We start from the raw sequence: 11,376 nt of genomic DNA, 5'->3' as shown, positions 1-11,376 counted from the left end.
AACTAGAAAGATGGATGCATGCTCCAACACTCCAAATTTTAGCTCAACGGTTGAATGTCATATTCTGTGAGGTAGAGAAAATTAGTGTGGATTCAAATTATTATCTGATATGCAATAATAAACTTCAAACTATTAAAATATGATATTTTTACCAAAGAGATTTCTCCTTATGTTGAGAAAATTCTCAAATATTATTATCATAGGTTTTATATGAATAATGCACATTTGACAGTATTTCTTTGATTCTGCATAATAAGTTACAAGGCCCTTTTTGCAGATGAAGTAAACATAAAGTACGTTACAACTATCCTCTAAAAAGTCACTCTAATTCTTTCTTGTGACACCTTTGTTTGTAGACCAGAACTCACTAAGCATTCGTTTTCGTTGTTTGCTACCCTTAGATATAGAAGCTATGTGCTGAGTAGTCATACCGAACTTTTGTTTAACGGGTTTCATGCATCCATGCTCCAGTACTCCTTTTTATGTTACAAATAAGTTTCTTTTTGCTATTACAATTTTCCCCTATCAGCTAACTTCGTCCTTTGTTTTTTTCTTTTTTGCCATTTCGAGGTGATCGGTTGAATATGGCTTGGCCTCATTGTATTTTCAATTTGTTTGAGTCGCGGGATGCCAAATTGATCTTTTCCCTTTGTGAAGTGGTTTCTATTACTTCATGGTCAAAGTCTGACCAAACGGCTGAGCACAGGTGGGTTTTATTGTCCAAGTTTGACATCTTTTCTGATGCAGATCTTTCAGTCTTCCCCCGGCTTGCCATTCTTTGCTGACTTTTAGCGGTGCGTATTGTCGTTCCTGGCTTCCCAAGCTGTGTCCAATTTTGCAATTATCTGAAATCATTTTGAACACCTATCTCAAAATTCTTCCCCACATCTAGCCTTTTGCCAAAGGGTTCCACTTTCTTTCCCCTGGCTTGGTTCCATGGACCCCCAAGCTAAGTTCGCATGGCAACGGCGGATGAATTTGTTAAGTCATAAGAGGCATCGAGTAAACGTGTTGATGAGTCCATCCTTCCCCGAGAATGGTTTGTTCATGGTTATCCATTGTTTAATTTGCTCGATGTTCGTCATCATTTTTTCTTTGCTATCTTTCATTTTGTGTATGATCCACTCTCTTCATACGAAGAAACATGTGAACTTATGTTGGGAATGTTGCGTGCACCTAAGGTCGTTGGTTTCCTGATTTGTTTATCTATGATTTATAAACTTTCAACTATGTTTTTTGTTGTTGCAGCTGATCCTAACAAACAGATATATGAGTCCCCCCAGACCACTATGGGTGTGCCGGAAAAATCACCCGCCACGGTTGTTGTAGTGCAAGGTTAGCTTTGCTTTGTTATTCGAAGTTGGTTCTCTTTGTTAATTTATTCTTTGGTTCATTGGCTCTCCACGTAACGTTAGGATATTCCCCCCACGTGCGTTAGTCACCGCTGATATCTCTTAGTTGTTGTGATCACTCGTGCTGCTTCGTTTCGTTTTTTATATTCTTTTCCTTTTTTTTATCCCACCCCACAACATGGTATTGGCTTCTCCGTCCGCCGATAACACCCTGTTTTCCCTGTAGGTTCGCCCTCATGCAACGTTTCTAGGTTTGGGGACAGATAGAAGCGTTCCATAACACGTACCACGTAAGTAATGCCTGAATTAGCCGTTTCTCTTGAAACTCTAACGCGTGCAATTATCCTGCAATGAAATTATTTCTCCGCATTAGCTGGTGCGCTTTCGCTCATCATTAGTATGAGACCGTTCGGCGAGCCTAAACGGCAGCCACGGTTGAGCATAGCTCTTGAATCAGATTGTTCCACTCACTAACCCACATTCTTTTAATTGTTTTGACTCAGGCAATTGATAACTGGTTCTGATCAAATACGCAGGCATGTTGGCTATTCCCTTTTGTCCCAGTTCACAAATTCTCACATGCCTGAGGCCAGCGATGTCCAAGTTCAAGCTTCTGATTCATCTGCTATTGAACCAGGTCTTATTCTCAATGACTATGATTATGAGTTTCTTGATACTTTGACCGATTCTTGCACACCTGCATCACTTGATTTTGATTTATTTCTTATGTTCACTAGACGTTTGGTCAATTGGGCTACCCACGCAAAGCTGTGTTTTTTGCGGGGCGAACATGTGGATGCACGAGCGCCTTGTGAAAGGTGGAGCCAATAACACTATATTATTTGCTATTTGTTGTATGAGTGGGAAGGTCACCCTCCCTTTGTTGCCGGTTCCGCCTCCATTGTTGAGGGTGTTGTTGGATGTTGATGATGAACGAGCTCTGCATTATCAGAAACATATCAGGGCCTTCAATGGTATTTTTTCCTTCACATCTATGGCTGGGAAGATTCAGTACACACCTAACAAGGGATCTGCTCCCCCGATGTTTGTTATTAGTGGCCAAAATTACCATTCTATTAGAAGTTTGATGCCACAACAGTCTAGCAAGCCCAAGTTTGCACAGCTCTATTTTCATGATACGGAAAATGAAGTCCAGAATAGGATTGACGCAATTGGGTGAGTAGTTTTCATTGACCATTATTGCGAATTGCTGAACCGTTGATATTTTAATATGTGTATCATATTATTTATTCGGGTGTGACCTTGAGTTATCATTATGTCTTTCATTTTTTGTTTATTGTAGCCAGTCTTATCAACACAATCTTATTGATCAGACAATTGTGGCCGACCTCAGCAACATGCTTGATTCCCATAATTCTCTTGCTAAGTCTTTTCGATATGCTAAGCAAAGGTTCGCTGAAGATTCAACCACTCCGTTACAGCTTCGTCTTATTAAGAAGAGGAATACAGATGGTAGGAGATATAATCTACCATCAACGTCTGAAGTTGCAGCTCTTATTGTAGGTGATTTTGATACGGAAAACCTTGCGAGGGACGTTATCATTCAGACGCGTTCAAATCAGTTGAAATGCATAGACGTTAATCATCCCCAGTACCTTGCCCTGTAGTACCCCTTGCTATTTCCATACGGAGAAGATGGTTTTCGGAGTGACATCTTAATATTTGAAGAAAGATCTAAGCAATATTTACATAAGCGAGAAACGATTAACATGAGGGAGTTTCTGTCTTTTCGAATCCAAATGAGGGAACAGGAGTCGCGAGTTCTTCTCAAGTCAAGATGTTTGTTCCAACATTTTTTGGTTGATAGTTACACTATGGTAGAAGCTGAAAGACAAACACAGGTTCCACCAGAACAAGTTTCGCTCCCATCAACTGCAGGGGCGTCATGAGTGCCTGATTCATGGTGAGACACAAGCTGCCAGAACTGGCAAACGAGTTATCCTGCCGTAGTCCTTTGTCGGTGATCCCCGGTACATGTACAACAATTGCAAAGATGCATTTGCTATTTGCAGGTATGCCAGTTATCCTAGCTATTTTATTACTATCACATGTAACCCAGACTGAAACGAGATTAAAGATTGCGTTGCCAACTATTCATTAAAGCCAAGTGACAGGCCAGATATCATATCTAGGGTTTTCAAGATCAAGTTAGACGCCTTACTAAAAGGCTTAAAGGATGGGTCTATATTTGGAAAGCCTAAAGGAAGTAAGGTTTTTCATTCACTGTCTTCAAGTTCACGCTAACAGATTAGTCCTTTTTCCGTTAGTTGTTATTTGTCTCCTAACATATTCTATTCTTTTTTCCATTTTCTTTGTCTTAGTTGTTTACACAGTTGAATTCCAGAAGCGTGGCCGTCCCCACTGTCACATTTTATTGTTTATTTAGCCAGACGAGAAGCCTAGATCATCCGATGATATTGACCATCATATCTTAGCTGAGATACCCAACAAACACACGTAACCTAAGCTACATAGGTTAGTCCAGAAGTTCATGGTTCATGGACCCTGTGGGGTTTTAAACACGAGTAGCCCGTGTATGGTTAACAGGAAGTGTTCCAAGTTCTATCCAGTGGCATTCCGTGAGAAAACAACCATAGACAGTGCAGGTTTTCCCAAGTATAAACGGTCGGATAATGGTTGTTCAACAAGCAAGAGAAATGTTGACTATTGTCCCATACAATGCAACGTTGCTTCTTAAGTATGGATGTCACATAAATGTCGAGTACACTTGCCAGACATCTGCTATTAAGTATTTGTTTAAGTACGTCCACAAAGGTAATGACCGTGTCACAGCTTCATTTTTCCGACCACATGATTCAGCTGATTCGGTTGTCACTGTGGATTAAATCCAAAACTACTATGATTGCCGATATATATCTGCTTGTGAGGAATCCTGGCGGCTATTCAAGTTTAAGATTCAGTTCAAAGAGCCTAACGTCATCCGCCTTCCATTCCACTTGCCGAATGAACAGAATATTTTGTACGAAGATCATCAGCTTATTGAGAATGTAATCGAGACTGCAGTCTCAAAGGATGGTATGTTTATCGGCTGGTTTAAGGCTAACAAGGATTTTGATATGGCCTGTACACTTACCTACGCGGAGATGCCATCGTTTTTTGTTTGGGATAAGCAGGGGCATATGTGGAAGCAGCGAAAGCAAGGGCATGTGATTGGTCGCCTCACACATATTCCTCACTCGCATGGAGAGGAGTACTACCTTTGTTTGTTATTGAACTATCAGAAAGGGTGCCAGACATTTGTTGATGTCCATTCTGTTGGTGGCATTGTGAATATACATTCAAAGAAGCCTGTTATGCTCTAGGGTTGTTACAAGACGATAGGGAATTTATTGATGCAATTAATGAAGCCAATGCGTGGGCTTCACCGAATTATATCAGGAGGTTGTTTACAATGCTTTTGATGTCAAATAACATGGTCCATCCCGACATGGTGTGGGAACAATGTTGGCAACATTGTGCAAACAGCTCGATGCTTTACGGAAGACACAACTTGGGTAAACTTTGCATTTTTTTTACTATTATGTTGCTATCTCGCCAAAATCATACCAAGCAATTTAAAAACTTCCCTTTTTTCATTCTCCTGCTGTGTGTTATGCATTTATTATTTTTCCTTTATCACCATGGCAAAATAGTTTGCGATGTAACTCTCTTCTATTTTGTTTTTAGGTTTCCAGCGTTCCATCGATGAGATTAAGTCTACCACGCTTGCCAAAATTGAAAAACTTCTGCAGCCGAACGGTAGGACCCTAAAAGAATTTACTGACATGCCATTTCCTGATTCGGTAGATTCGACTGACCCTCCCGACACAGTCTTCTTTGATGAGCTCAATTTTGATAAGACAGAGTTGGAAAGTATTTCTGTCGATTTGGTTTCCTGCTTGAATCGAGACCAGCGTGTTGCATTCGACACAATAGCCAATGCAGTCAGTCGTGGCACTAGTGGTTTTTTCTTTGTTTGTGGATATGGTAGAACTGGGAAGACTTTTCTATGAAATGCATTGTCTGCTTCAATAAGGTCGAAGGGTCATATTGTTCTCAACGTGGCATCCAGTGGCATTGCAGCGCTGTTGTTGCCTAATGGGCGAATTGCTTATTCACGCTTTAAGGTTCCACTCAGTGTTAACCAATACTCCATTTGTAATATAAGGCAAGGCACACCCCTCGCGCATCTTATTTCATCTGCAAAATTAATTATATGGGATGAAGCACCAATGTTAAATAAATTTTACTTTGAAGCGCTCGACAAGTGCCTTAAGGATGTTCTTTGTTTTGATCATGGATATAATCCTAATGCTTCATTCGGTGGAAAAACTGTTGTTCTAGGAGATAATTTTCGTCAGATATTGTCTGTGATTCCTCGTGGTTCCTGGGAGGAGATTGTTTATTCGTGTATTAATGCTTCAAACCTGTGGCAATGTTGCCAAGTGTTGTAATTGACTGAAAACATGAGGCTGGGTCATGGTTCGCAAGATATCCACAATGTACAGTTAGAGGAATTTGTTGACTGGCTGCTTCAAATAGGTGACGGGTTACTCGGAGACAGTACCGATGGCGAATCAGTTATTAGAATACCCAACAACTTGCTACTGGATATTGAGTCTCTGTGTCTGCGTGATTTGGTGTTGTTTGTTTATCCTGACATTTTACTCCATTCTTCTAGCGTGGATTATTTTAAGGGCAGCAGTATATTAGCACCAACACTTGATGTTATTACTGAAGTTAACAATCATGTGATGTCTTTGATCCCTGGCAAGGAGAGAGTTTACTTGAGCTCTGATACACTACTTAATGAAGATGGTCACTTGGAATCTGAATTATATACAATGAGCATAGAGTCGTTGAATGCATTGAATTGTTCTGGAATTCCCCAACACATGTTAGTTCTTAAAATTGGTGTTCCTGTGATGCTTCTTCGCAATATTGACCAATCCAATGGACTATGCAACGGTACGCGAATGCAAGTTAGACGTCTCGGCGACCATTTCATTGAGTGTGTCATATTAGCAGGTCGTAATACTGGTGAGGTTGTCTTTATTCCCAAGATGAACATGGCCCCTAATAATGAGACATTATCAATCAGGTTTACTCGACGACAATTTCCGGTTGCGCTTTGCTTTGCAATGACCATAAACAAGTCCCAAGGACAAACACTGTCAACTATTGGCGTGTATCTTCCAAGACCTGTTTTCACTCATGGTCAGCTTTATGTTACACTCTCTCAGGTCAGTATGCATTATGGACTGAAGATATTATCTGTTGGCTCTAACGGCACAGTCTCAAATCATACTATTAATGTTGTCTATAGAGAGGTTTTTACCGGCTTACTACCTTTCATTCTACCTTGAATGGTATGTTTGTTGTGTGGCTCTTTGCTCATCTTCTCAAGATGTTATTTGCATTCCGTATCCCTAATACTTATGTTAATTCTTATGAATATGCTATTGTTGAATATTGCAGCAACTGAACATTGTTCTTTATGCTCAGTAGCCATTTCTTTTATGTCCCTGTACCCGGCACGGGTCTTAAAACTAGTATTAATACATGGATCAGAATCTAGAATTCATCATCAGGATCATAAATGACTTTCTTCTTACAAGAGTGTTCCGCCACCACTTCCTCCTTTCTTTATGGAGTTTAAGATTTTTTTGTACACACTTGTTATAAGGTTGTCTCTATATGTTGCATTGTAGCCATATGGTCCTTTGATGATACATCGAATTCTGCAAAGATTATTGGCATTCCCAGATGCTTTTCTGCGTCTTCTATATGGGATTGCATCTATAATATTACGAATTTTAGATGGTTTTCAAAAATTTGCTGTGAGATCCTTCAATTTTCGTAATTCATAATTAAGGAGTTATTACAAGATATACTATTAATGGTTTTATATATATAAAAAAAAGTACTGAAAAAAAAAATACCTTCTCTTATTACCTATATAAATATATAAACACAAAGATAAATTTTTTGACATAAGGATAAATATATAAATACAAAGATAACTTTTTTTCCATAATGATAAGGACCTCGGTTCTTTTATCAACCTGTTGTCTTTCTAAAATTTATTATCAAAATGCAATTTTTTTTCAAATTGTTTATTCAAATATTACTGTTTTTATATGATGACTACTAGTTTTTTTTCATGCGCTGACTAAATGCGTTAAATTGGTATTCGCCTTCTCAATAAAATAGCTAAACCAACTAGAGTATCGACCTGAACATGTTTAATACTAGATGCGCTAGTTGGTTTGGCAGTTTCACAAGAAGTGTATACTAATTTAGCATCTCTCAATCATCACACACAAAAAATAGTTGTTATCATGACAAAGTGTCATATGAGTAAATAATTTAAAAATAGTGATATTTTAGTAATAAGTTTTAGGGATAAGTATTGTTTTGGTCCCTAATGTTGAGGGTCAGGATCGAAACTGTCCCAACGTAATTTTTTATTTAGAATCATGCTTAACATTTTTTCGTATTAATTAAAATTGTCTTTTTTAATAAAATTTTTAATTTTATTCCTAAACTACCCCTAGTTTAATAAAAAAATTATAAAATTTAAAAAAAATAAAAGAAAAGAACGCGTTGGGAAGGGGAAAAGGAAAAGGGTACACGAAAGGGGAGGGGAGGGAAAGGGGAAAGGAAGAGGGGGGATGGGGGGAAGGGGGAGGGGGGAGGGGGGATGGGGGACAGCGCCGGCGAAGCTTGGAGCTGCCGTCGCCGTCGCCGAAAGAAAGAAGAAAGGAGAGAGGGGCTGCGACGGGGGAGAAGAGAAGAGGGAAGGGAGATGCGCCGGCACTGCTAGGGCTCGCCGCCGCCGTCGCGTCGTCATCGGGAGACCACACTGTTGAGCCGTCGCCGCCGATTCGCCCACGAGCTGCCGTCAGGGAAGCGCCGATGGTTCTACTTCGGCTTCTGCATCTGCTTCTTCTTCTGAATCTGCTTCTTCTTCTGCTTCTTCTTCTTATTCGACTTCTGCATCTGCTTCTTCTTCTGCATCTGTTTCTTCTTCTTGCTTCGGCTTTTGCTCCTTGCTTTGGCCTCTGCTTTCTGCTTCTGCTTGAGCTTCTATTTGAGTTTCTATTTCTGCTTTTTCTGCTTCTGTGACTGCTTCTTGATACACCACTATTTTATGATATATTTTGGACTAAACTGAGTGAGTTTTGTCAACTTCTCTCACACTTATTCATGTAAATTGCATGTTTTTCATTTCCTTTCTAATTTTTGTGCTATGATTGAAAATATGCTTCCTAACCCTTAAAATTATTAATTTTTAATTCTCCTTTGTACCATTCGATGCTGTGATATGTTTGTTAAGTGTTTTCAGGTTTACAGGGCATGAATGGCTTAAAGGATGAAGAGGAAGCATGTCAAAGTGGAAGAAACACAAGAAACTAAGGAGCTGAGAAGCGAGGAGCGATGCGCACGCATGGGTGATGCGTGCGCGTGAAATTGAGCATCTCACAGCAACACGTACGCGTGACCAGCGCAGGAGTTCAGCGACGCGTATGCGTGACAGTGCACTTATCAGAACTCGCTGGGGGCAATTTTTGGGCTTATTTGGACCCAGTTTCAAGCCCAAAAACGCAGACTAGAGACAGGGGTGTAGTTGAGACTGAACACATTTTCATTTTCACTTTGTTTTAGTTTTTAGTTTTGAATTCTAGAGAGAGAAACACTACTTCGCCTAGGGTTCTTAGCATTCTTAGTTCATCTTCATGTTGGATTTGGAGAGAGCTATTACTACCTTCAAGTGGAGTTATTATCGTCATAGTTTGCTTTTCTATTACTTCTACTCCTTTGTTTTTTCATTTAGTTACTTGAATTCATGTTTGGATTTTGTTACTTTTGAATTTATCAATACAATGAATTATTTTTATATTTAATTCTATTGCTTGTTTAATCCCTTTTTAATTAATCGTCATTGCCAATTTTGAATTTATTAATTTATTATAATTACCATGTCTTTTATTTACTCCCTTTACATGTTTGTGAAAATAGCATTCATGTTAGTGGAGTAGATATTTCAACTTGGTTTGGGAGTTGATTAATTGGAAACCCTTCAGTTGTAATACTCAAGTATCAATTTGTAATTGGGAATTGCTGGCTGGCTTATTTTCACCAACTCTAGTCCTTTCCTAGGAAGTGACTAGGACTTGTGAATCAGAGTTAGTGTTACCCACTTGACTTTCCTTTATTAGTTAGAGGATAACTAAGTGGACGCAATAAACTTTTACTATTATATTTGGAAAAAATCAACAAGGATAGGAACTCCAATTTTTACTTCTAGCCAAGACCTTTTTATTAAATACATAACATCCCTTGTTATTATTCAATGCTTCAATTCCTAGTCGTTTATTTTTTCGTTCTCAAACTTCAAAAATATTCAGAAAATTCCTGACCAATAATTTACATCATTGTATCTACTCTTTGGGAGACGATCCGAGATTCTACTCCCGGTTATTTATTCTTAATTGTGACACACTTCTAAATTGATAGTGGGAATTTCGTCGGTTAAGACTTTGCTCGCAACGCCATTTTAGAAAACAATTTTTAGAAATTCTTAACCGGCATTTTTCCACCCATCACTTCTGCTTTTACTTTTAATTCTGATTTTGATTTTATTGTTGTTGTGTGTTAATTTGGTTGTTGAATTTGTGTTGATTTGTTGATTTGTTGAATTTGTGTTGATTTCATTGATGTTGTTATTCTTGATGGTGGAAGTGGTGGAGGTAAAGGTGCTGGTGGTGGTGAAGGGTATTTTTGTCCGGAAAAAGTTAAAAGGACGATTTTAATATGGAAAAAAAAACGTTAAGAATATTCTAAATCAAAAATTACGTTGGGGACGATTTTGATTCTGACCCTCAACATTAAGGATCAAAACAATACTTATCCCTAAGTTTTAAAATGTCACTCTTATAAAGAAAACTTAAATTAAAAATTTTTTATCTCTTATATATTAATTTTAAAAATTGTAAAAGATAATATTTTTGTATTCACTTTAAACTTCTAAAATTTACAAAGAGATTGATTTGTTTTGTAATTTAAAGATTTAGAATAACTAACTGTTAAAAAAAATCAAGACTAAAATATAATCATGATTCAAAAAAAGTTTTGTAGAGTAATTTGGGAGATGAGATACCAAGAGTCAGCATATATGTGAGCAGAAGCAAAGTCAACACCAAGAACCTGGTGGTTCCTAATTAAATCAGTTCCAACTTGTGTTGCATATGAATTTGGATTCAACTAAGCTCTGTGAGGGGTTGAGGGCCCATAAAATCCTGCAACTCCAATTTCTACTGGGTTCTTTGGATCAATCTTCTTCACATGGAATGCCATTTCTTGTATCCAATCCCGAAGAATCTGAGGTGCATCGAGGCTCATTCATCGATTCCCATGCAAACATGGTTGGCTCTTTCTTGTATGTCATATTTGTGCTCTCACTTCTTATTTCAATCTTTGGCAGTTTACTCCTTTAATAGATGAGTAAAATTTTCAAAATTTAAAACTTTGCTTCAAGACATTTGACTTCTTCTCCCAAAAATTAACAACAGCAGCGGTGCAAAATAGAATGACAGTACATGCATCCATACTTTTTTTTTTTTTCATTTTTTATCTTGCTTCAAGAATTGAGCTCTTTATTTGTACTTTGGTTCTAAGTAATTTTATTGAATGTTGATTTCTTACAAAGTTCTGTAATCTTCAAATCTTTGAACTTTCTAATTCGATATATGTAGAGAGATGATTTTCTTCAACAATCTTTAATAAAGCACAAATGAAGAAACCTTTTTCTAATGTAGCCATAGGCACGGACGGATCTAGGAATTTGATAGAAGAGAGAGCGAAAATTAAAATATTATATAATCAGATTTAATATTATATATTCATTGATATATATAATTATAATTAATATTTTTTTATTAAAAAAATACTAATAAGTGTTTATTATATAAAAAATTTATCTCAGTTCTTATATTTCTTT

At 37.8% G+C, this 11,376-nt stretch overlaps 3 protein-coding genes across 8 annotated transcripts; all 3 read left to right on the top strand.

Moving 5' to 3' along the window:
* The first annotated feature begins 381 nt into the window (after nucleotides 1–381).
* LOC112785245 (uncharacterized) lies at nucleotides 382–9,280 on the top strand. 6 transcript variants are annotated; one of them, XR_011878943.1, is made up of 7 exons: nucleotides 382–1,039; nucleotides 1,249–1,335; nucleotides 1,579–1,642; nucleotides 1,856–1,989; nucleotides 2,090–2,528; nucleotides 2,656–3,385; nucleotides 8,722–9,280. XR_011878943.1 is itself a non-coding variant. In XM_072230229.1 (7 exons), the coding sequence occupies exon 7, from the start codon at nucleotides 5,840–5,842 to the stop codon at nucleotides 6,737–6,739; it is 900 nt and encodes a 299-aa protein (XP_072086330.1). In that variant the 5' UTR covers nucleotides 406–1,039; nucleotides 1,249–1,335; nucleotides 1,579–1,642; nucleotides 1,856–1,989; nucleotides 2,090–2,528; nucleotides 2,656–3,579; nucleotides 3,695–5,839; the 3' UTR covers nucleotides 6,740–7,044. The 6 variants fall into 6 exon arrangements, 4 of the variants coding, with proteins under 4 accessions (XP_072086331.1, XP_072086330.1, XP_025684485.2 ...); XR_011878942.1 differs by lacking the exon at nucleotides 8,722–9,280 and adding an exon at nucleotides 6,475–7,044 and having other exon boundaries at nucleotides 2,656–6,401; XM_072230229.1 differs by lacking the exon at nucleotides 8,722–9,280 and adding an exon at nucleotides 3,695–7,044 and having other exon boundaries at nucleotides 406–1,039; nucleotides 2,656–3,579.
* Nucleotides 4,007–4,696, top strand: LOC140183008 (uncharacterized). The gene is made up of 2 exons (XM_072231000.1): nucleotides 4,007–4,201; nucleotides 4,283–4,696. Exons 1-2 carry the CDS (start codon nucleotides 4,007–4,009, stop codon nucleotides 4,694–4,696), a joined length of 609 nt encoding a protein of 202 aa, XP_072087101.1.
* Nucleotides 4,807–5,827, top strand: LOC140183007 (uncharacterized). The gene is made up of 3 exons (XM_072230999.1): nucleotides 4,807–4,888; nucleotides 5,061–5,317; nucleotides 5,417–5,827. Exons 1-3 carry the CDS (start codon nucleotides 4,807–4,809, stop codon nucleotides 5,825–5,827), a joined length of 750 nt encoding a protein of 249 aa, XP_072087100.1.
* Nucleotides 9,281–11,376: the final 2,096 nt, after the last annotated feature.

This window comes from Arachis hypogaea, chromosome 20 (genome assembly GCF_003086295.3).
Source record: "Arachis hypogaea cultivar Tifrunner chromosome 20, arahy.Tifrunner.gnm2.J5K5, whole genome shotgun sequence".
Classification (NCBI taxonomy): Eukaryota; Viridiplantae; Streptophyta; class Magnoliopsida; order Fabales; family Fabaceae; genus Arachis; species Arachis hypogaea.
This window is presented reverse-complemented; position numbering and strand designations above follow the sequence as displayed.